General features: G+C 37.2%; 2 protein-coding genes across 5 annotated transcripts in view; both read right to left on the bottom strand.

Annotated features, from left to right (window-relative positions):
• The window catches only part of arhgap32b (Rho GTPase activating protein 32b), a 114,962-nt gene extending 101,373 nt beyond the window's left edge, over nt 1-13,589 (bottom strand). For all 3 annotated transcript variants that reach the window (XM_034311020.2, XM_026938380.3, XM_026938381.3), the window contains exon 1: nt 13,129-13,589. The gene's annotated coding sequence lies outside the window, so the exon portion shown is untranslated. The remainder of the gene's footprint in view (nt 1-13,128) is intronic.
• A 3,387-nt stretch (nt 13,590-16,976) lies between these two features.
• Nucleotides 16,977-26,674, bottom strand: part of igsf9bb (immunoglobulin superfamily, member 9Bb) — a 114,656-nt gene continuing 104,958 nt past the window's right edge. The window contains exon 20 of one of the 2 annotated variants that reach the window (XM_026938854.3): nt 16,977-26,134. In XM_026938854.3, coding sequence (XP_026794655.2) covers nt 25,920-26,134 — 215 coding nt within the window. In that variant the 3' untranslated portion in view covers nt 16,977-25,919. The remainder of the gene's footprint in view (nt 26,135-26,674) is intronic. The other variant, XM_026938855.3, reaches the window with a different exon arrangement.

Here is a 26,674-nt window from a genome sequence, read left to right as displayed (position 1 = left end):
ATTATTTTCACACAACAGCATGTCCCAAAATGTTTCATTCCTCTTATATCTCCTACAAAACAAACATCAACTTAAAGACAGCTTACAGACTAATAAACTAAACAGAACCTACGTTGTATTGAAAGACCCAATGACTAACTCCTAATCCATATCACTCTGAAAAAGACTCCCGTCACTATATCACAATCCAAACTGGTGTTGAGGACACCAGGTATATTTGCTTATTTCCTGTCTGTAGTGCATACATATTTCTTGTCTTGTTCTAAACTAGTTGAGTTTTTTTTAATGTGACATTCATTTATCAAAGACCAGGTTTTTTAAATTTACTTTTTAACTGCAAAATCTTACTAAACCCTTTTGGACATCAAATCGTCTGTGTTTTTTTTTTTTTTCACTCTTTTCTTTTTACTCTGTCTGTAACCTGAAAATGGATTCCTTTTCCTAGAAAAAAAATGGCAGACTCTTGCAAAATAGACATAGACAGCACTTCAGGTAAAGATGAGATTGGGAAGAGAAAGCAGAGTTAATGGAGCCGCACAATTGTGAAAGGTAGTCTTGCAAATTCCAAGAACTGAAACATCTTGTTTGAATAGCAGGACACCAATACTGAGAAGGCTAATACATCAAAATCAAAAGAGAAAAATTCAATAAACAGGCTGCTAGGCTACACAACAGACCTGCAACTGTCTAGCAATTAGCCAGCTACATGAGCTATTGCCTAATTAGCAACACTATAGGCTACAAGCCTAAGCTAGATATTGACAGCGATTGATAAAAGACCCACCATTAAAATTGCTGAATTGTTCAATGGTTCTCTGCCACATGTTGATCTCTAGTTGTTGTACAATTCATCATGCTGTGAGACTGTCAGCAGCCATATTTATTCAAGGAGGACAAACTGTTCTCAACACGCCCAAAAGTCAGAATCAGAATCACTTTAGTGTATAATTAACTGAAAACTTTTGCATGCTCAGTTTTCTACTATATATAGCTCTGAAAACTGCACGTCTTCCTGAAAGGGAATGTGTTTGTCTTTTGCATGTATCTCAACCAGAAGTAAAGCTCTAGCTAAAGTTCCTTCCAATTCTACTGAAACACGCTCCGCCTACCTCTACAATTATAACCTAATCTACGTATGGAAAAACAACTTTACTGACAAATTCTAAACAATTATATGTATACAATATGAAATGAGTTCTCACTTTGAGCATCGAGATCAGTTTCTCCCATCACCTGAGGTAAAAGTCACAGCATTTAAACAAATGTTTAAATTTTCTCTCAAATAATCTCTGTTCAACACCAATGCTAATATGATTGCTGATTCATTCACTCACTTCTGGTCTTTTGGCTTAATTTCTTTTTAGTAGGTTGTTTAAACATTTTCAAACTATGTCTGCTGTCGTCTATACAGAGTATGTAAGCGCCTTTCTCTGTTTTGATGGCGATGTGACGGCAGGGGAAATTTTCAGACACTTTGACAGACGAAATCTGATTACAAACTGAATTGATTAGGCTTATGTCTATTTCGCTATGGCAACAACTTGATCAAATCATGAGAAAAATCACACTTGCTGGCAAGGTTTTAGAAAGCTTTAGGCAATGTGACTGTTTTCACTGCTGCGTTTGTTAATCTGCCTCCTTAGTCAACATGATTTCTGCAGGCAGTCACCAAGGCAAGGTTACCCTAAATAGGGAGAGGTTACCTTAATAACCTAAATACATAGAGTTTTGGTAAAATAGTTATATTTCTCAAAGCAGAGATGTCAAAGTACATTACTGGCAGGAAAGACTCCTGTCATTTTTGGCTGTTTGTGACATCCCAAACCGCCACGCATATATAGACGGATACAAATAATATCAATGTGCAAAGTCTGCAGAAGTTCAGATGCAATAAATAGGAGGAGAGGAATAAATTACTGCAGCACAAAGAATATGATATGTGCATGTCAGTAAATAGGTGGCGAGCATGTATAGAATTAGTTGTCCATTCATACAGTATAATTCAAATGGAGGAATGCTTAACACCTTTAGAGTTCAGAGACACCGCTTGGCGGAAGACGTTGGTCTTGGTCAATTCATCATCTATACATCTAAAATCAGCATTTACTTTGAAGCCGAATCCACTTTGACAGTTTTCTCAAATGCTGAGTCATAACATACGGGCTGGAGAGAAAGCAGCTCTGCATATCCTCCATTTGCATTTTGGTCACATTAGAATCAACTAGGAGAATAATAAGCCATAGTTGTCAGGAGAGGAGAAGATTCTCGGCTGATGAGTCATTGCTCAAATTGCTTCTCCCCACAGCTGGAGGATCAGGCACTTTGCTTGTTGTGAATAATGCTGGTGCTGTTTTAGAAATGTGCTGGAAGATGACAGCTTAATGACGCGGAGCCCTTTTTTTTTTTTTTTAAGTTTAAAAAGTGGAAATTACTGATGGAACCTCGGGTCTACACGTTTAATTATTATGCAACCATATTTATATAGGAATTATATAGGAATTTAAGACTTTAATAAACTTGTCGAAAGATGAGTGAAATAAGGTGTTTCTTTTGCATCAAGGTCTGGAGAATGACATCAAACCCTTCAGACTAGATCAGCTAGATCTACTAAAGGACTCTTGTTATGTAAGCTTTTATTCAGATTTGCTACACCTCAAAATGTAAGCTTTTCTTCAGACTTGCTGCGCCTCAACATGTGGCCTACCACAGTACAGAATAATAGTACTTCATGGACAATGAGTCACTTCAGTACATAAGACACCCCTCCCTAAATTCTGTCTACTTAGAGAAAAAAAACATCAATATGTTTCTTTGTAAAATAATTTAGATTAAATTTACCATGTTTTTTATTTGCCTCAAAAAAAAAAAACCACATCAAAATCCCTATTAGTGTAGGCTAGTTACTGTGTTGCAGTGATTCCCTGTAGAGCAAAAATAAATAATTGAATAAAAATAACTAAATCTTATGAGATTTTATAGTGTGGAAAAAAATGTTAGCATAGTAACTACAGTTAGTTGGGAGGCTGAGAACAAAAACCTAGTCTAAACACTAAACCATATCAACAGATTTTTCAGTCTTTTCTCTTACTATAAGAATTCAGTAGCCTGAGAGCCTGGGACAAAGAGATTACGGCAGATAACCTAGCAGGCATCTGCGGTTTTACTTCTCTCATTCAACAAGCAGAGGAGAAAAAAACCTACTCATTATTGACTTCTACAAAACAAATGCACCTCAATTCTGTAACTACAGAGCAGGCTATTCGTTCTAAATCCCACCACCTGCTGCACCACACACATCAGCTTTACAAGTCGGATTAACTGGCATGCATGGGTGAGATATGACCTTGTCAAAATCAGGAATGCAGGTATGTGGAAAAACTGCCAAAACTGGGCAAAATAAAGTGCACTGTACAGCTGTCATATAACTCTCTTGCTAGCACAACACACCTTGCGGTTAAACATGTTGAGAAAAGACATTAGCCAGACTTGAATAATAATTTTTATATGCAATATAAAGAGAAAACACCAGAGATCATAGCTGAAATGCTCACTAATGACTTTGTGACTTTTTGTCGGTGGCCCAAACACAATGTGCTACATTTATATATACAATTGTGTCTTAACTAGCTAACTTCCTTGCCATAGTTTATTAGATTATGTTAGCTAGCATTTTTAGCCAAGTTTCCGGGCAACCAAAACATGGGACTGGGCAACACACTGGAGCTTTACTTGCCCAGTGGGCTAGCTAATGAATTATTCATTTGTTCATATCTGACTACTATTAAATAATATAAAGTAACGCACAGCAGTCTAGTGTACATAATGTAGGTTTTGGAAAATATACAGTATAAGGTATCAGTTTATCTCAGTGAAAGTCTACTGTCCAGAGGCTTAGATAGTCTCAGAGTAGTTTGCATGTACAGACTCATTTCCTGTTTCTTTTTGTGTATTATTCAAATTTAGACCTGTATCTCAGAGCCATTTGTTTACACACAAGCACAGACATATGGAGATCTCTGTGTGCTTGTGTTCACCAGGTATCAGGTGTCTACATAGATTCTTCTTTACACTCACTCAGGCTTTAACTCACCACACTGCCTACTGAATCGTGAATGAAATTTCAGATTGTCAGTGCATTCTCATTACGGCTGTATTGTAGGAATTCTCTGGCCGTTCTCCACTAACCTCTCTCAATACAGGAATTGTTTGGGTACAAAGAATACCAAAGAGAATTCCAAAGCATCTCTTTATGCCAGTGTCTTCTAGAGACCAATAGAAATGCTTTTCATTCTTAGCCCAATTCAGCCCTGTGTGTGTGTGTGTGTGTGTGGTTGAGGGAGAGAGAGCTCCTGTAATTAATGGACATGCAGACTGGAATAACAAAGACGTCATTACTGCTCAAAGCATCCACAGTATTCAGAGCCCTGGGTCAGAGGTCACTCCAGGCTTTGTGTGTTACCACCATTGGTTGTTAAAAGGACAATAAACCCTTTGATATAGTCATAAACTTTTCACAAACAGACGAATTTAAGTTTGGATTCGTTTAAAAAACACAGAGGCCTAAACTCTGTTTTGGAGAACCCGGGATTTCATTCTGTGTTTTATAATAATCTGGAAATTTCTGGAGAAAAGTCATTAGTTATTAGTTATGTTGTACTTGATTTTCTAGCTTTAATACTCACAAAACTAAACTTGGCTGATTTGTTCACTACAAAGGTTTATAGTTCATAGTTATAGAACATCCATGAGACATTTTGTTCATGTTATCACTTATGATATTGCAGTTATGAACAGTCATTCTCTCACCAGACTCTCTGTTTTCTCTCTGTCTTAAAAGTTAAGACAAAAAAACACGAAGGCTGTCATAAATGTCAACTTACAGAAAGCTTCACTATATCAAGAATCATATTTGCCTTTGTTAAATAACAGGTTTTTTAAACAGATGATTAGTCTTAGATTATGTGGAGCATCCACTGTACAAATCCCTGTGAAAGTTGTTACTATAGAAATGATAACATATGATATAAACCTGTGATTTGCCCTGAAGCCAGCATTACTGTCAGAGTTACTGTTATCGAAAAATAATCAACAGCCTCTGACCAACCGAATTTGAGAATTCAACAGTACTGTGGTGTAACGTTAAATACGCCATTGATTCCAGTCCAGACTAATCTCAGGAGAAAATGCGTAGAAGGACATCACACACATTTCAGTATTTCCCACCTCACAATGGTCTGAAGGACACTGTATAACAGACCAGCCAGTTGAACATAAAACTGCTGAAGGTCAGAGAAGAAACTGCTGCATCAATGGTATGTCATTCATTTACTTGATTTATTTTGCTGTACTGCATTTTATATCTAATCCTAAAGAAGAATAAGTGCTGCCATCTGGAATGGAGAGATACCACAATTGAAAAAAAGTTCAAGTGCTTGAAGTAAAGAGCTTTTTTAGCTCCCAACCAATCAAGTCATAAGGAGGATGTAGTGCAGGGAAAAATTTTTTGTCTTGCTAGGCCCGCAATGTACCGTCCCATCTTAACTGTGGCTGCACACACTCAAGTCACAGAAGCAGCTCAAATTCGCTTGATTTCTGCCTAAAAAGCTACAGCAAAGACTGCTGGGACTGGTAAGACATTGGTATGGGTACAGTGTGAGCTGCTGTATTTTTTTTTTTACATAAAAAGACTAGGGCAGGGCAGTGAGAACTTGGTGGATCAGAAGGTTGCAGAGATTATTACTCAAAGGTCATTTTTAGATACATCTCTCTTATAAATGCTCTTTGTAGGTGATGTGCACTGAATTTGTCAGCTACTGTCTACCCTGTTCATCAGTGATCACTAGAGAATGCCATGTGCATGAAAACAGATGGGATGCTATCTCTAACTGTCCACTTACAAGGTCAATATTTTTAAAAAAACAGAAGGTAATGCATAATGTGACACAGAAAACATTTTAACCTTTGCTGAAGACAGCACTGCAGCCCAACCAGTTTTTCCTTTTCCTTATCTTCAAAGTAATAACCCAGAGAAAAGCTGAGCTCTTTGCTGTCTGCAATGTTTTGATCACAGATCTAGCACATTACTGCAAAGTAAGGTAATGCTGCATCAGCAAGATGAGGACAAAGTTATCTGAAAATCGTGACGGAGCATAACGGCAACCAACAGAAAGCAGTCAGACTGCTAATGACACGATGTTGGGAGGGAATTAGAGGGCAGGAGAAACACTGAGTGCAAAGTGCACACCCTGTGCCTGAAGGTACGTGAGCAGCCATTGCACAGCACTTCTGCTTGGTTAAGCTGCAATGAAATGCAATGCAATGCAACGGCCCGACTTGAACACCCGGCAATAAATCTGCCCTGCCCAAATCACCTCAGGGCTCAGCTTCCTCTGCTTTACCTGCAGTAGCTCCAAAAGCAATTCCACAACCCAAATCCTGAAGGCATGCTCGCTGCCAAGCAATTATCTAATTGTTAGGCCAAATTGTTTAATACACTGAATTAGGTAGAGAACCTTAAGGCTCTGTTCATTCAGTGAACACTGGCCCTGAAAAAGTATACGTAAAATTGTGCTTGTTTTTATTCTCTTATACATATGCTCTTTTATGTAGGAATCCAACAAAAATGAATAAAGGAGAGGTTACCTATGAACACAAGTCAGGGCCGAAATCCCAGGGAGCCTGATGAAAGATGAGACCTAACAAAATTCCCAGGATATCATTACTAGCACTCAGGTGAGAACAGGAGCTAAGAGGATTACATGGAAAGATGTGCTGATGCCTTCTGAATCAGCTGCTACCTTCTAAATCTAAACCACTGGCACAGTAAAGCAAAAATATGAAGGAAACCTAAAGTCAGCAATGAAAAGCAAATGAAAAGTCTGGAAATTATAGGAGGAATGGGCCACAAAGAATATGATTCTTCATCGAATAAATGCATAGCCTTTAAGAACAAATCCCTAGTAGACTCCAAAGAGTGCAGTGCAAGCACAGAGAAGATGCAGGGGATAAACAGAATTGCCTGTTTGAAACAAGCTAACATTCTGTCTTCTAGGACAATCACAGGAAAAGTGAATACTTTCAGTAAAATACATTTTGAAGACTGCAAGTATGAATGATGCAAAGCATCAACAATACCAGTAAAGTTATCCCAATAATATCCTGGGCTTTGAGTAAAAACACAATTACAATTCTTCCTCTTCTGAGAACCTGAATGTGATTCAGCATTCATATTAAAGCATCAAATAATCTTTTCATAAGGAGCTATTCTTATAATGTAAATGAGTATTGCCCTTGTCATTTATGTCTAACGAACTCGGTTTAGTGTCCAGATATAGCAGTTCTTCGGTCCAGTACTATAGAAACTCTATGATTTGTTGAAGAAGACATTATTTAGTAGTGCAAATTAACAAAAAAACAACAAAGTGTATTAGTAAGATGTGTTTGGCCACTAGAACAGCAGCGACACACCTTGGAACTGATTCTACAAGTCTCTGGAACTGTACGGGAAAGATAAACCCTGTTCTTCAAAGACATGTTCCTTCAGTTGGTGTTTTGATGATGGTGGTGCAGAGCGATGTGTTAAAAATCTCCAAATTGCTCAGATGAGTTGAGATCTGGTCACTGAGAAGGTCACAACGTATGCAACATCATTTTCAACCTCATCAAACCATTCAATGAGACCACATGCCCTGTGGCTGGGGGCGGAGTCACCCAGGAAGAGACCTCTCCCATCAGGATAGAAATGTTTCATCATAAGGTGACCAGTCAGAAGAACTTTTTAGTGATTTGCAGTGACCTTAACTTTCTAAAGTTACAAGTGGAGCCAAACCATGGCAGCAAAATAAATAAATGCCCCTATAGTGTAACAAAGTCAGCGGTTTTTCCTTCTTTTTCCAACTGTATGCAGAGAACAGAATCTTAGGCTTGTGGAAAATCATGTTATTGTGCTCTCAATTGCATTACTAATTCAGATTGACCTGTAAGGAATTTCAGACTTGCAGATGTGGGCTTACTTTAAGAATGCAAAGCTCCTTTAATGGATACCATGCTTATTCATGAACTGAAAACTTTAAACTGAACTTGTAACAGAGGCAACTCTGGGGTACGAGTTCACTATTCTGCACTATAATGTTTTTCAAAAAATGTACATTTATTTAGGCAACTGAGGCTTTGTGCAATTCAAAATGCGTACATTTACACACCAAATAAAACTTAAAATCTAGTCTTTTGATGCTGTTAGAATTAAAATATATATTTACCGATCTCAAGTGAAATATTTTTACAGAACAGTTTGTTGGAATATCATTTCTGGATTGTTTAATCAAGAAAATACCATGCACTGTAAAAAAAAAAAAATCATTATGCCATTTTCAGTTTAAAATCTAATGTAAAACCAACATTAATTGACATTTTGAGAAACTCCTCTGTAAAATTCTTCTAATTTGGGATCTGAATGAACATGTAAAATTTCAAGATTGCAGGTCATCTAGAAACAGATATTTTTGATTCTGAATATAGAAAAAATGTATTATGGCAAAAGCAGTTTTAAAAATACAATGTAGATTAATGTGTTTCCAGACAGTGGGATTTATATTGTTTATAAAGAAAATTGATGTGTATAACATAATGATACATAAATTGACATGTATATCAGGAACCAAGCTTTTCACAGATATCCGACATGATGTGATTGTGACAAGTGGGCAGAGCTTAAAGCCTTCTTCAAAGTTTTAGATAATGTGGTCATGGGGGAACAGAAATCATGAAATAAACATTTGCCTGTTCAGTTTCTATATTTTGTGTTACTACAGTTTAAGAGAGGATATCCAGAAAATCAGAAAAAATGACTGTTGTGACCAAAATTGTTGTTTCTACCTGGAGTGTCTTGCATTAAATTTCAGTATCAGTGAGCGCTACATGACAACGTTTATTTGCCTTCTGTTAAGTGACTAAAATAAACAGGCAGTACCGACACTAGGCTGTAGAAACACACTGCCGGCTTGAGTCATGCCACCAGGGTAAATTTGCATATCTTTAGGCCTGACTCACAAGGTCACAAAGGCAGCTCTAACCTCATACAATGCACATATTCCCTACTGTGCATAACTGACTGAACTCGCCCTTTCTCTATGATATAACCCTGCACCTGGGCTTGAAGCGTTATTACTAAGGCAAAATAGTTTAGATTTCTGTATATTTCTCATGGTCATGCTAGGGCCTAAAGGCATTCCACATGCAAACAACAAAACATGCAAATAGGCCAGCCACTGAAATAGCTCTAAACACACAGAAATCTACAGCTGTACAAATGTTAGGCTACAGCTTGTAAACAACCATGCTTGCTTCTTTGAAAGCAGCTGTACACTGAATGCTATAAATTGGTTTAACGTTACTGGTTTAACTGTAGCAATGATGCATTTTAAGCTGTGGCCAACTGTCATCAATTTATTCACGATCCCTGAGTCAGTGAATACATCAGCCATGTGAGGCCAGTATGAGGAAAACTCACCTCATAATGTGAGGCTAACAAAAAATAAAAAAATCAATGAATAACCAAAGTAAATTACGCACATCTTAAAAAGCAGGAAGAAGACAAAAAGTCTAATGCCCTGCCCACACGTATATGGATATTTTTTAAAATGTTGCTTTTCTCTGACTTTTGGCCTCCCGTACACATGATCACCGCATTTTGGGTCACTGATAACGAAGCTATTTGAAAACGCCCATTTTAAAACTGAGAATATGAAAACTTGAATTGTTTTGGCAAAAACGTTTTTACAAAGGCTGATGTCACTCTCTGCATTCTCACTGCAGTTGTGTGTGTTATCGACGTGCTAGGACTCTAGCTCTCTGACAAGGCTGTTACTTTATGGTCTGTAATTTCTTATTTGGTAACATATTTGCAGTTTAATTTCGCCTTTTTGTTTTTTTTTTTAAATTACACTCTTGTGCAGAGGTGCCAGAATATGATTTGTGCTGTAGGCTGCTGCTCCTGAACGCAATACTCTAGCGGTACAAACCGTACTGTGAACAGAGATTTTGGATAAGACCCAAAGATGATCAGAGACTGTTCTGGCTGAAGAGAGCATTTCAGCATTTCTCTTTTCTACTGCTCAATATGCAATCTCTTAACGTTATTCTGAGGCATTTGACATAACAGTTTATAACATATGCGTAACATTGTGTGGAATGTGGACGGAGATATTTTTGATAATTTTTCAAATTATCCGCACACATGTTGACATGGCCTAAGAGACAAGTCAGAGATCAAACACATATTAATATCTGCTGGTCCAAATATAAGTTATCAGTATTACCGATACTTGCTTCGCTATAATATTGATGTTTTTAATACATCCATATTGATGTTAGAATTAAGAATAATTATAAAAACCAGGCACAGAATGTCATCAGGCATTGCCACTACAGCAATAACATGCATTTCAGTCATATTCACTAGAAAAGCACTCAAGTTAAAGAATTAGCTTTTGGAAAATGACTATGATTTCGCTCCCTGTTTGGAAAAGATGATACTGTCTTACTACCTAGTCTATCAAAAATCTATGAGTTTCTTTGAATCAACACAAACAATCCTTACTGTCACATCAGAGTGCAAGAGTGTAGTCAGTAAAGAACGTAAGATCCCACCAGTTTTAATGTTTAGTTAATGGTCAGTAGATCATACGCTAAAACTGTACGCTCTGTTATGTTATGAGTAGAATACCTGACATATTTTTACTATATTTTTACATATTTAATCAGTAATGTGAGAACCTAATAACCTAATAATAATAAACATTTCTTCTAAAGTACTGATCAAATGTACAGCAGGTTCTTCTAGTCAGCATACCAACCAAACACATAAAATGTGGCTGTAAATCAACAGGAACCTGGGGGTTTCACTCCTCAACAGCTGACATATAATGAATTAGTTCACTCGGGGCTCATTGCTTTTTATATTCATGCACTGCACAGAAGTTCAAGCGTTGGCGTAGTGTGGCTCTTTACCAAGCTGTTACACTCAACCTAGCCAGGTTTCCTGTCCATATCATTATGATTACATCTCCAGGTGGCGAGGGCATGGATAAGAGAAAGAGGAGTGTTTTTACAACTTTCGCTTCCTGCTGTATTTGTATGCTTTATAATCAGTGATTGTAAAGATTGTCATTATTTAGCTAAGGTTGGCAATATAAAAAAGTTGTAGCCTGCTTTTCACTCACTCAAAACCAGTTAAATTTCCGGTTCCTGCTATTGTTTCAGATATGATGTTAATAATCAGTAATTATTATAGGATTAGAAAGTCCATATCAGTGCACGCCTACAAAGTACCATCGTTATGTATTCATTACACATTCAGAACACGTTAAAGCACAGATCTGTGGAAAGCAGAGCAAATTTCAGGGCAATCCAGGTTTGTTCTTTGACCAAGACGATTTCTGAAGTACAGGGAATGTTTTCATTACACTTGTCGCCAGTTTAGCTCCCTTCTGTGAAATATTGATGTGAGCCCATAAAGTGCTCCAGTATTAAAGGGAGAGAAGATGAGGTGGAAGTGCTGAGTGCTAGTTTAAAGATACTATATTACCTCTTGGGTGCATGTGAAACAATCACCTGTGTGTTAATTACAGATGTGCACACTTTAAGCCAGGTTCAGACTGTGTGATCACGGTAGTGTTTTAAGATTATTACTTCTCACACTGTACAAGATGATCCTAATAAATTTTTTTTAACAGAATGTGCAATTACAGAAAATTACTATATTCTGCGTATGTCATCAATCAGTGGGATCCAGGTTCATGCAGAAAATGGTGTAAAGCATAAATAGGACATAAACAGAAACATTCTTCAAAGCGAGTTTGAGGTAATAAGGATGTTTTTCTGTCCATTAGAATGTTTTGTTCATGTTTTGCCATTGCCACTACCGTATCTGTAGCTGTCCCATGAGTTTCGCAACATCCTATGCCATCCACCTACTAGTGGCTCTTGTGTTGCAGCAATGCTCTCACACTGGAATTTTAATCAAACTGCCAGAATTTTGTCATTGGCTGTCTTTGGTCACAAAGGCACATCACATTATGTGTTCTAAGATCACCAATCACAACTGAGATTAAACTCTGGACAGGTTGGCTATCCAATAAGATCTGTCATTTTCTGTGTTTATCCACTGACATATTTCAAGGCAAACCTTGTGACATTACAACACAAATTGTCTTAATCGCTCAGGTCACATCTGAAGCTTTCTGAGAGTTGGCTCAGCTATTAAAAAAACGTCAGTACGGATATCCAGAAGTTTGATATGTATATCACACAGAAAAGTGGGATCAGAGCATCCTTGAAACTGGCTACACCGGTTAAAGCTTGCCTACAGTTTAGCCAACCTACTTAAGTAAGTAAATGACATCAGTACAAGTCCTTATTTTAATAGTGAACATCGTTACCAAGACTAGTACTGGCTTTAAACTCTGAACTGGTTGGGGATCTGACCAGATGTGACATTTTCCTAGCTGATTTCTGAGCATCAGCACTTTTGATATTGACTGGCACAACACAGATCATGAATGTGACACGAACTGACATAAAGCAAGCTCATATCACATCCTATATGGGCTCAGTATCAGGTATCCAGAGCTCTGACATGGGCATTGTGTTGGAAAGTGGGATCAGTGCATCCCTGAAGACAATTTATCCAGCAGCACCAGTTAACCCTATAGTGCTGCCAACCTCCTTATGCAGCCTAAATGACACCAGTGCAAGTCTAAATAGTTGTAAGATCAACCATACACCTCTAAATTAAGAAGACGTACCTTTCCATGGCTGTATTGTTGATATGATATGGCTTTCGTGAATCCTAAAGATAGTTGACTATTACAGAAAAACACATCTGATGATAATCTTGAGATCACAGCATGCATTAGTTTTTCTGCACAGAAAACAATGCATCCAGCAGCACCATTTGAAGCTAGGCTACAATCTAGGCAACATTCGGATCTAAATAAGCTGCACTGGAACAAACACATCTGTTCTGAAGCACTGGCTGGAATCAGTTGTGTACAAATAAAGTGAGCAGGCAAGTGAACTCAGGAGAGGAGCCAGGGGAGACATGCGGAGGTGAATGAGGTCGCTGCTTACCTGCGTCTTACAGATTGCAGATCTAGATGTCACAGTGGCTTAGCAGAAACCCAGAGGAGAAATCCGGCTCCGCAGACTCTCCCAGTCAGCTGAGATGCTAAAAACCCTGAAACAAGCTCGGTTCCTCTCGGCGGAGGAGGTCATGGTGGTGGTGGCGAGGAAAGCACGCAAGCTAGCTTTGTGTTTAGCTACAACCAAGCGACCGAGCAGCTGTTTGTGTTGCCCTGCTGTGGTCTGCGCACACACACACACACACACACACACACAGCTGTGAATGAACTTAACCGCGTGTTCCGCTAGATTTCTCTTTCATCTACACTTTTTCGTTCATCTACAAACGCAGAATAAACCGGTACACAGGGTGCTCTCGGGGACAGCGCGCACACAGCCACGCGCACACAGCCACGCGCACCGCCGCCGCCACCTCGCAATGGGAGACTTCTCGGCCAGCATTCAAATCGTGAACGCGCAGAGATATGCAGGGCGCGCGGCCGCCGTGACGTCACGGCCAAGGGAGATTAGACAGGCTCAGTAAAAAAGACACTTATCTGTCGCCTAAATCAACTCAATCAAGATATTTATACTCGGATCTATACTATACTTTGTTTGGCATGTTTATAAGCGTATAATTACAGGTGTGATAATGTTTTTAGACATCATTCACGTGCTCCTGGGATTGTCCTAGTGTTATGTCTAAATTCTGGTTTAAAAGCCTAAACCATAGAACCATACTCAAAATATTTATTTTAACATGTAACTTCATGAGCTTGGCTTATTTTCTGAAAAAAGGACAACTATTCCTTTGTAATTAATGTTATGGCTGGTCTCTCTCTCTCTCTCTCTCTGTGTGTGTGTGTGTGTGTATATATATATATATATATATATATATATATATATATAAAAAAAGGAGCAGTTGATGTCAATTGATATTTTACCACTTTTTTAGTAGTCTGTTTTATTCTCCAGTCAGAATGACCTGCACCTCTCTCCCTCTTATATATATATATATATATATATATATATATATATATATATGTATATATATATATATATATATATATATATATATATATATATATATATATATATATATAAATCTCCTACACCTCTTTATATTTATATTACACAGGTTATGTTCAGGTCAATCTGACCTGAGAAGAAAACAGACTACTAAAAAGAGTGGTGAAATATCAACTGACACACACACAAACAAATATATAAATGTTTTATTCACAGTCATACCTGATCACACACCTGCTGCTAGCAGTATCTCCAGAAGTGTTCATGAGAAGTGTGTCTTTTCTGTTCCCATAAAAAATATTGAAGTGTTCAAGCCTGCTCATTTGAAATATTATTTTCAGTCCCAGCCCCAAACCTGTAAGAGCTGTGAAGTGTACATCCATCTACACAACAGCACACCCGGGTTTACAGCAGATGACCATTCAGTGACTACTAGAAGCTGATTTTGAAGATAGATAGATAGATAGATAGATAGATAGATAGATAGATAGATAGATAGAATTATCCTCGAAGCCTTTCATTTCCCCTTTATGATGAAACGCTTAAAGTTAGCAGCGAGTCGTACACTTTGCTAACTAAACGGTTTCGTTTGAAATGGTGCTCATTAGCTAAAAAAACATAGCAAGGAGGAAATGTCTTACTTTGTCAAGGAAGTCGTGAATGTATAAGTATGTTGAAACCCCAACTCAAAGCATTTACTCATAAATAAGCAAAAAAATAAGTTATACTAATATATTTCTATAGAAACATAAAATTTCAGACACGAATATACATTGAAAAGCTTGGGTTTAAAATTTTAACGGTTACTCAAGCTGCCTTCAAGTGCGTCTAAGATTCTCATGCTTCCCCACAAGTCGTAATTAGTAAGTATTGACTTTCAAATGCACAACTAATGCTAGATATGGGTCCTATTCTTTTGTGTCATCTTCTAAATTTTTCTCTATTGTAATAATATGCATCATATAAGAAGTTCAGGTACTAAAACAGTTTCCGAAGCTCCTACTTGGAAACACGACTGAACGGACGTTGATGCGAAACCCAGTAGCTCGGGAACGCGCATTTACAAACACTCCGCACGTGCAGCAAAAGGCAGAAGCTACAAGGCAGCATGACCACGACTGTAACGTCTGTAGTAATTTACACTCCAAAATATGAGACCATTTCTACAAAACATCTATACATTTCTTTCAAGTTGGCATCAAAAATTTCAATGTTTCAATGTTTCATATGAAAAAAATGATCAATTGATAAAATAGGCTAAGCTAGGCCAGCTATATTTAATACTTTAACTATCCATCCATCCATCCAGCTATTTTCTGTCCTGCTTATCCTACACAGGGTTGCAGGGGAAGCCTGAAGCCTATCCCAAGGGACTCGGAGCACAAGGCAGGGGACACCCTGGACAGGGTGCTAACCCATCGCAGAGCACACTCTAACACATCACACACACTCACACACTCATTCACACACTACAGGCAATTTGGAAATGCCAGTCAGCCTACAACGCATATCTTTGGACTGGGGGAGGAAACTGGAGTACCCGGAGGAAACCCCCGAAGCACGGAGAGAACGTGTAAACTCCACACCCAGGGCGAAGGCAGAAATTGAACCCCCAACCCTGGAGGTGCGAGACAAACGTGTTAACCATTAAACCTTAATACTAATACTTAATACTAATTTGCTAATATTGATATTAATGTTAATCTTACTGAAAAATCCAGCTTGGGACACAGATCAAGCTGGTCAAAATGTTAGACCATCTTTACTATTCGGTAACTTATTTTCCAGATTCCTTATTACTTGTCTGAATTGGTCGATATATGTTTGAGATTTTCCAGTTGCCTTACTTGTGTGTTGTTGTGTTAGCTTGTATATAATGTAGAATTAGTAGCAGTAATTCAGAAACTGTTTCCTTTCTACCAGCACTTAGCAGCTGGAAACAATGCTGGTTCCTGAAACCACTGCAGATGACGACCTTTCTGTGTTAAATAAATAAATAATGACCTGACCCATTTATGACTCTAGAACAAATTTTGTGTGTATAAATACAACTTGTTACGCATTGGTGTACAAGGTAGCATTGCCGCTTCACAGCCTCCGCAGTTCCAAACTGAACTCAGGTTACTGTCTGTGCAGTCTCATGTTCTCCCCATGCGACCCTTCCTTTGGGTTCTCCAGTTTCCTCCTGTCTCCCAATAACATGCAGGTAGGTGGACTGGCTACACTAAGTCGCCCTTAGGTGTGTGTGTGTGTGTGTGTGTGTGTGTGTGTTTCCATGTTGGTCTGCAGTGGACTGACATCCTGTCCAGGGCGTATTCCCGTATCACACCTAGTACTCCCGGGATTGGTTCCGGATCCATCACAACCCTTACCAGGATAGTGAAAGTGATACTGAAAGTGAGCTATAACTTTTCAAATATTAAATCCATTTATGTACAAATTTGCACTTTTTTTTATTGTAGCCATTAGAGCTTTAGATAACGAAATGACTAATGCCCACCCAATGCAACACAGAAATCTATTCACGTGGCTGTAAATTATTCTTATGAAGTGTAATATAATCTATGTAACAGCTATATTGCTATTAGTTGAAAACAACTGATAGATATCATCACGATTCACACATCCCTCTGGCTATATGTCACAAGCCACTGGCTGATATCAATCCACACATTGAGAACAGCTGCTGTAGTTTCCTATGCAGTCGTTAGGTGTTTCAGGACTAAGAGGCCAATTTATACATGCTTATTGAGAGTAAAGGGAACATACAGGTACTAAAGACAATCTTCCAAATTTATTTCACCCTTCTGGGCATTTAGGGAAATATTAGTTTAAGTTGGTGCAAAAGTTTGTCTGTGTGTATCATCTGTTCTTCTTGTTTGAAATGAAATTATTATTATTAAATTATTTTCTCTACAGGAAGTAACTTATTTTTGTGCAATAATTTGCAGAGGGGTCTGTGATTTCTGTGTTTAAGGCAAGAGAAACGCAAACATGTAAGCATTAGTTTTCATTCTTTTATTATATCAAAATACAAAACATTTCTGAAGCAGAGTAAAGGTTACATAACACTGTAGCATCTGAACATGGCAACCCAATGAGCTTTACCCAGCAAGGAGCATGTGAAATAAAGGCCAACTCAGTATTTCAGAAGTAAGAGCTCTGTTTTCCAAATGGCATGCATGGTATTAAATCATAGGTCAATACGCCTGAACCGAGAGACATTCCCAGTACTGGATCCCAAATCTCTTTCCCTACAGTCCTGAATCGCTGAATTCTGAATCACTTCCCTACAGTTCTGAATCACTGAATTCTGAATCACTTCCCTACAGTCCTGAATCACTGAATTCTGAATCACATCCCTACAGTCCTGAATCGCTGAATTCTGAATCAACTTCCCTACAGTCCTGAATCACTGAATCCTGAATCACCAAATTCTGAATCAATTAAATCACATTCCTACAGACCTGAATGAGCCCAGGCTACTACTGCAATCACATAGATGAATGGTGAATACACAAGCTAGTTTTAAGAAGATACCTTTGCCTTCTTTAACACTTGAGTCTGTACTAAACAACACAAGCCCTATAGACACTGTAAAGACATGATGGCTAAAGGAATGGCCCTTTGCCTCGACAAGTGGTTGTGTCAGTACAGAATGAATGGATGATATAACTGACAATATGCAACTCAAAAATAGTAAAATGTTACGAAGACTTTTACATTCTATCTGGCTCGCCACCATTTTTTAAACCATTATATTTATCACCTACTTCTGTATTATAATGTATTCAGACAAAAATATTTAATCATTAAGTTTACAGTTAACTAGTTAAAATAATAAGTAAATAAAGTCATTACTTCAAAATAACTAAGCACTGACAAGACAGCATGTACTGTTATGATGTTTGAGACAAGGTCTATCATAAGTAGGTATATGTGTACCTTTGGTTGAAAGGTTTAAAATATAATTTTAATTATCTTTTGAAATTATATTTTTCATGTGAATAACATGCCAAAGTTTTCATGTGTGGCAATTAGACCTGAAGATGAATTTTAACATTCATCATTGTCTTTAGTCTACAGAAATGTCAGTTTCAGTAAAATGAATTTATGAGCAGTAAAAACCCAAAGAGTTGGAAATCAAAGTATAGAGAGAGTGGACATGAAGAGCTGAAAAGTGCTGTGGACAGTGGCACGAGCAAAAACAAGATGATTACAGATACAATGCTCATGTTACTGTGACTGCAACTGTATGGACAGAGAATAGAATGACTAAATAAATGATGACTAAAATCTGGGCAGTTATTACAATTCCTTCCTTCATTCCTTCCTTCTAGTTGTTACAAATTCTTCCTTTTTTCATTGCTTCCCTCCTTCCTTCTGAACTTCCTTCCAGCTGTTACAAATTCTTCCTTCCTTGCTTCCTGTTGTTACAAATCCTTTCTTCCTTTGTGACAAATCCTTCCTTCCTTCCTTCCTTCTAGTTGTGAAAATCCTTCCTTCCTCGTTTCCTTCCTTCCCTCCTTCATTTCCCCTTGTTGCAAATCCTTCCTTCCTCTCTTGTGTATAATTTGCAATGTACATGCTATATATTCTCATAACTTCTTTATTTTTTCTTAATTTAATTCAGGCCATTTGTTTCTAACAAGTGTTTGTTTACAGCATTTTGTAAGCATCACATCTTATTTCTTTACTTGGTACATGTCTTTGCTAACACTGCGTTAATACAATTAACAGTGAGAAACTTTTTTTGTTGCATCAAATATTAACAAATACTGTCAGCTAGGTCTTCACATTAGTCTGAATATGTGTGAAATGTGACAATTGCGGCAAAGTAATTTCCTGTCTAGACCACAAAATGGATCATAAATAGCACCAAGTCATAATGTGGTCAATGGGATGGCGAGTGAATACGCACCACACTGATGTTTCTATAAAATGTTACTTTGACTGTAAGAGTATCTACAGATATACTACAAAAGCAGTTTGTAACATCTGTCGTATCGCTAATAACCACACTTTCGCTACCGTCACGACAGAAAAAACATACATTTTTTCATAAACAGGACATCAAAGTTGGATCACACTTTCTTTTACCTTTTACAAAAGTTAGATCATCCAGTTTTCTTTTAATTTGTAGCTATAAATATCTGTCCTTTATACATACAGTACACTGCCAAAATATCTCTACTTGTACAGTCTGCTTACTAGAAGAATACAGATTACACATATCTTACACTGTGCTGCTATACATATTGTATGTGTCCCCTCCCGCCAGTCAAATACCATTAAAGTCAATGAGGCAGTAAGCCTATGCAGACACGTCATCGACTTCAACAGCATTATAGGACAGCAATGCATTGCGGCTGTGTTTGTGATAAATACAAAAAATTGAAATAAGGGAAAAAAGGAAAAAAAAGGCTCAAGTGTGATATCATATCACAAAGCAAACAGCAGAGCAGAAGCCTTTTTCACAGTTAAACCTTTTAATGTAAAGGGCATTGATGGTATGAAAATAAGTATAATATTTTGTCAAATAAGGCCTACTGGAGAAATGTAAAATAATCACAACTCTGGAGTTTTCTATTGAAGCACAATGTTATTTTCGATATTGTATCAGTATTTGTGCACTATTCTAATCGTTTTCCCTCTCGATGTGTTATATTCCTAGATGCAGAGCTGTATACAAAGATGAAATGAATAAAATGCTATGTACTACAAGCAAACAAACCCCCTACCCCACAAGTAGACAACGTTATCCCCTTTGGTTTGTAAATTCTTATATTTTGAATATACTTTAATCATTTTGCTCTCATAACTCTTAAATCTAATTTGTAAGATTATTATTCACATTGTTCAATATACAGACCATAAAATTACTCCTTTATCATTCATCTAACAATATCCACAGTGTGCAGCAATTTGTCATGTACAAAAATATATTGCAAGATATGTAGTCTTTATTTACAACTCGTGAAAAGTTCTATTGTTTTGTGTGTATCTGCGGTCAGCCGACATTCCTGATCATTTCCATGTATTTCCTGCAAGCACACGGAGTGCCAAATGAAGACTGACATCTCATATTCCCCCATGCGCCATATTGTGCTGATACCAGACCCTCACCCCTTCTCCGCCTAAAGTAAGCAGCATGATCATTGTTTAAATCCCTGATGTTCTTTAGGAGGTCAATGTTTAAGCATGCATTCTGCAAATTTGTGTTTACAAAAACTTGCCAAGTATTGAACAGTTCTGTTCTTGATCGGATGTAATATAAGTCTTTTACATTTTAAGCACATCAGGGGGTATTGAAACCTTTCAGGATGTTAAAAAAATTTATATTTACCCTTTCAGAAATAAAGGTACCATATTTTTCTTTTTTTCTTGTCGCTAGAGTGATATCATCAAGGGATCATCTTTTCTACCTTTGGTATGTATCTTTTCCCTACATGTTGTATACCTTTAATTAGCTTTTTTTTAGTAAAGCTTAAAGTCCAATTATGTACTTTAAGTCATTTTTAAAAGTACACTATATTCACCTTCCCAGGTAAAAGATGCATATTTAAAGGTACAAAGATATTCCCTTGATGTTACCACTCCAGCGACAATTAAAAGTAGTTAAAATACCTTTATTTTTAAGAGTGTACTCATTTAACTAAATAAAAATGATTAAGCCAAACAGTAGAATTGTTCAGAGTAAATCATTTGGTTCAGCTTATGCCTTTGATTGTAGATCACATTATAACATCCAATTCTAGATCAAAATACTGTCGCTTATGAGAATATGGCGATTTCCAACCACATTTTTTTAGGCCAAAATTTTAATTGAAATCTTTTAAAATGTTAAATTTTTAAACAAAATCTTGCTAATCTGTTATGTATTATATATTTATTTTAAATTAAGTCAATGTTTTTGGTCTAGTGTTATGTTAAATTATCTAATGACTGATAACAGATAATGTTGGCATGTTTTTCCCCTTTCATCACGACATCCCACCATTTCTTCATCGCTTATAGGTGATATGAAAAAATAGTAATTAACAAATAATCTACTTCATTCAGGAAAATCATCTCTCATGTGCACTCATTCTGAAACATATCTGCTCTGGATAATAGCATTCAACAAAACCGAAAAATCATGCTAAACATGTCTCTAATCATTTATGTACATTTTTATCTGTTACAAGATAACAGAGAAAGTGCCAAGACCTTGTCCAGTGAGCTAAGCATCAGTCAATAAAAATAAGGACTATAATAAATAAAAATCACCACTAAACATTTAAGCTCGGTAGAGAAATGTACATTTACCATATGCATATATTCTTGTAGAATTCATTCGTGAAGCCTTACAGAGGGGATATTAGCTCAGTGATCCTTGGAACAAGGATTTCCAAATGTAGACCTAAATGAGACAAATTAATATACATCCAGTAAAGGTGACAAAACAGAATGGAAATTGGGAAATATTCTCCGAGAGGAAACAAGCAAATCTTCCATGAAAAATATTTTAGAGCTATAAACATGACATCACACATGGATGCAAAAAAAAAAAAAAAAAAAAAAAGAAGAAAAAAAAAAAAGAAAGAGAAGAATAAAGTGAAAATGATTTGTGTTCAATCAAAACAAAGACTCAAGCTTTACTAAGATGGTTGTTTTATTCAAAATTATGCAAACTCAAATGATGGATTGGAATGGAAAATGTTTATCTTGAAATAAATCGTCATGATAAAGTAATAGAATGCTTGTTCCGTGGACAGATATAAATTCCATATAAAATAAATGCAATGCAATAAAAAAGTCTATGAGTTATATAAGGTCAAGCTTGTCAGTGTCATTGTCACTCCTTGACAGCTACAATGCTACTGAATGAGCTCAAGTGTTCACTTGATCATGCTCTTAAAAGCCTTTTTGCTTTTTTTAATTACAAATCTTCTTTTGCACTGTTTATGAGCCAATGTTTATTCAGCATTTATTGGATCTCTCAAGAACCTACAAAGTATCTGCGTTGCCCTGCCAAAGCCTAATTACACAACAAAAAGGGAAATCCAACTTGATGGTGCTACAGAAGATACTGTTCAGTTTATGTTTGGGCAATAGTTTCACAGATTAGGTAAAGGGAAAAAAAAATATCCTGTCTTTCCACTTTCGGCTTACAATGATCCAGATGACTGCCAACAAAAAATGCTGACAAATTCTTCAAATGCAGGGTCAATGGAAATGTATCTTCTTGTGTCTGTTTAATGCTTAAGGATGCTTTAAAGTGACGAAAACCTCATGAAAAAGTAATATACAAACACATAGTTAGAAAATGAATTCAAAATATGGGAATATGTTTTATGAATATATTTAGTCGCGTGCATATATTGTCCAATTTATTCAAAATTACTAAAATTTTATCATACATTGTGCAATATATGCTATTATATACAGTATTTTGACATATTACAGTACATTCCTAGCATCTTGGATAATCCTTTTTTTATATCACTCTTTTGAAAAAGAAAGAAACATAAAAGAACAATATTTAGTTAATTAAATAGTTCTATATCTTTTACAAAGCACCATAGTTGACCAAAAAAATTGCCCAGTTAAATGTCTTGTAAATACTTCAGGAGCACATCTTCGAAATGAACTACCTATTGTGAAGATCTATCTAAAGGTGTTGCCACGTGTTTCATGGGTAATTGTCACCTAATCAGACATTTACTTAAATTACAAATGGAACAACAGTTACAGAGATTAAAATGCAAAGATATTCTTTGCAAAGACCGAAAAAACATTCGCAGAACATAAGAAGTGGTGTGATCTGAACCAATCGCAAAGCTTTGTGCCAAATGAAAAGCATCAAGCTCAGTGCAGTATATCTAAAAGCTCCAAATGATGCATGACTAGTTGACAATCAGTCCCCTAACCAAGGCGAAATAAAATCATCAAAAATGCTTACACAGGTATACTTGTAATGCGCTGGTCTCACATAAGCATAGAATACATCAAAGGTATTCCTGTTTTTTTTTTTTCTTTTTTAAGAAAGTGCAGTCATGACAAAATAAAACTAAATCCTCTTAACCATGCCAACAGGAAGTGCCCTTACTTGCCTGAGGTACACCCCAGCCTGTTGTCAATGTAGCTAAAATTATAAATGCAAATTGGTGATCACATTCAGCACCCAGATGTAAGTCAAGTATGAACGAGGAATTTTTTTTAACTCTAAAAAAAAAAAAAGCATTTTGATGGACAGTAGGTATTGACCGTCAAAATGCCACAGCAAACATTGAAAGTTTGATCCAACGCTTGGATGATGTTGAAATCCTAAAACGTCAAATACTGCGGTGTTAAAATGACAAGCAGCAGCCACATCTGCTGGAAGATCAACTTAGAGAAATTAAGCAATTTCAAGTGATTACAGTCCGAAGACTCCCAAAGTTTGATAGCACCCAAAATAGGCTGTTGAATACGCCTGTATTGTACTGATTAGCCTTTGGGAGGGGCTTGATCGTGAACCAACACAATCAATTTGCAAAAACCTAAGGTTAAACATCAACCTAGCTTAAATTTGGAGTCCCCATTACGATAGCTGATGCTATTTAGCCAACCTACGCCCTTGTGAGCTTTTTAGCAGGGACAAAGTAATTTGAAACAGGTAGAGCACCATCGCTGACCACCACCAGCAACATCCCCCTTCAATGACTGGCCACCAAAGTGAACATACATGAGCCCAGATATGTTTGTCCTGACAGTGAGAATACATATTAACCAGTAGAAAAGAAGCACCCTTGGATGATAGATATACAATAAAAAACTTTGGCCGCATGGGAAAGCCTGGTCTTCTCATAGGCATTTCCCATAATGTCTTTCCAGAGGATAGAAACAGGAGCTGGGGTGCTGCTTCTACTTGCAGCCAGGTTAAACCTCAAAATAAAAGGCTACAAAAATGGCCCACAAAGGCAGTAGGTTTCCATTTGAAAAAAAACAACAAAAAAAAAACAAGAAAGACAAAAGAGAAAGAGACGACTAAATGGAGGCAAGCATTCAAGAGCCCTACTTAGGCCTAAATATGCCTTTTTGGATCAAAGGGGGGGCAGCTGAAAAAATACTACAGTATAATTATGGCACAAAATCCTACCCTTCTCACAGTACATTATACTTAACAATTTTTATTGATTAAGGAGACTGTAGTATTTTTACTATGGAACTTGCTATGTTTTTTTTTAATAGGAGCTCACAAAATCACGATAAAGTTAGCATCAACTTAAGACAGTACATCACAGTGATTACCAAGATTTTGCTCCAATGCAAAAGACTTATTTACAGAAAACACCAACCCAGAAAAATGTACACACATGGCCATAGCAGCTTTTGATTATAGTGGAAAGTAACCTGTGCGCATCTCTGGATAACGTTTTGTTCCCTTCTCAGTATGAATTCTGAATATTTTACAGTATTGATGTCTTCACATTTCTTCAGCTAAACAAAAATCATGAACAGTGGTTGGAAAAAATGAAATTGTCCCCCAAAAATACTGGAAATATTGATCGTTCCAAATCCATGGAGGAGCAGATGAATGAAAAAAGACTACACTGCACACACACAATGCATATTATGTAAGGAATAAAACCTGATGGAGCATGCTGTTACATGAAAATAATCAACAATCGGGTGGTGTGATGTGGCCCGAAGCAAAGCGGAGTTACTATTACCACCCTAAAGTTGATTATTTTCCAATAACAGCACATCCCAAAGTGTTCTATTCCTCTTATACCACAGCGAACACATTATGCATTTATCTGTTTATAGTTACACTTCATGTTGTGGAACGTCCTAAACAAGTTAGTTCCTGTTATCACTTAGATTATAACAGGTAGAAACAGCTGTTCAATCACCAGCCTCTCTTTTTCCTCTCTTGAATTTAATATGACAAAGAAATGCAGCTTGCCATGTTACCAAGAAACTTCCAGTTTTACCACCGGTGATTATAAAGCACTGACACTGGAACCTTTATCCAAAATGATACATAAACATCTCCTTACAGAACACTTCACCATAACAACAACTACATGCATTTTTTAAATCCATTAATTAAGCCAGAACTACTGTCAGAGCTGCTGTTATAGAAAATTAATCAACACCTACCAATCAGATTGGAGAATTCAACAGTGCCGTGGTATAAGTATATTAATACATAATACCATTATGAGCATAACAGTCATTCTGCCTTAAAAGACCTGAAATATTTTTTTTCTTTTGAAAATGTTTAACATAAATGATGCCTAACAAGAAACAATATTTTAAAAAAAAAAACATCACTAAAATGTTTCACTGTTCGGAAGTTACAGAATGTTGTCTGTTCAGCAGTGCTGCACTGATGAGTCTCGGGTGACTCTGAGGTATATCTGGCCTACGCATGAGAACCCTGTGTTCTGCTGAGACAGAGTAAAACTACTGGCAGAATGAAACAGGTGCAGGAATGTGAGGAGTAATGAGAGCTGTAAACCACATGCATGAGCCTAAACGCTTACACGCCTCTTTTGGAAGAGAAATAAACATCCCATTGACACTAGTTCTCTGTTTGAGGTAATCTTGCACTGGAGCAAAACCTTGGAACACTACCAACCAGCATTATCTTGTGAAAAGAGAGATTTCAAAAAAAAAAAAAGGAAAAAAAAAGCATGGATGGGAAGATGAGGTGTAGATATGGGGCACAGCTGGGGTGATGGGAAACTCAGTGCAGAACCAGTGGGCTTTGGGAAGAGTGTGGCCTGCTCTCTGGGCCCTCACAGGAAAGTGGCGTGGTCTGGGTCCACTGTGTCCATACTGGCCAGAATGGCTTTCTGGTCGTCTTGCGGCGGACGGCGGTACAGCAGGGCGGAGAAGCGGGCGTACGGGTCCTGTCTGGTTAACTTCCTCTTCTTCTTTCGGAGGTAGAGAGCTTCTTCTGGTGGGAGGACCTGAGAGGTGTGGGGCTGCTGGGTCTGAGAGGTCGACACACCTGGATCCAGACAATGGGACGTGAGTCAGCACAGAGTGCTGCTAGAGATTACAGATGTGCATAGACAATGATTGTGGCTCGAAGATACATAGGCGTGGTTTGGGCAAGAAAGGACACAATCAAAGCGAATATATAAAGCACAGAATAAATAAAGCATTTAATTGGGTGGCTTTTAAAATATAGTATGATATGTTTTTCAGGATCTGTTTTTGTTCATCTAGTACCTTCACTAGTGAGGATAAAATGTACTAATTTTTCACAATACCTCCCCCACATCCCACACAGTGAAGCTGATTACTTAAAATCAGATGACATACCAGATACTGGCTGCATCTTCCAGCATCAGGAAACTAGTAACATGAGTGTCTAGTAAGATGGGTAAGAAAGCTTTATTAATTGTGTGAAGGTCAAATGATTATCAGTATAATTTCTGGTCCTGTTGTGAAGAGTTTTAAAAAGTTCGCATGTAGAGACTAATAAAGATTATATTAATTCTTGGATAGTTTAGGAAAGCTGCTGAGAAGGACATTCATTAGCTCA

The sequence above is a fragment of the Pangasianodon hypophthalmus genome, chromosome 15 (genome assembly GCF_027358585.1).
Source record: "Pangasianodon hypophthalmus isolate fPanHyp1 chromosome 15, fPanHyp1.pri, whole genome shotgun sequence".
Lineage (NCBI taxonomy): Eukaryota > Metazoa > Chordata > Actinopteri > Siluriformes > Pangasiidae > Pangasianodon > Pangasianodon hypophthalmus.
Note: the sequence above shows the minus strand (reverse complement) of the source record. Positions and strands in the feature narration are given on the sequence as shown.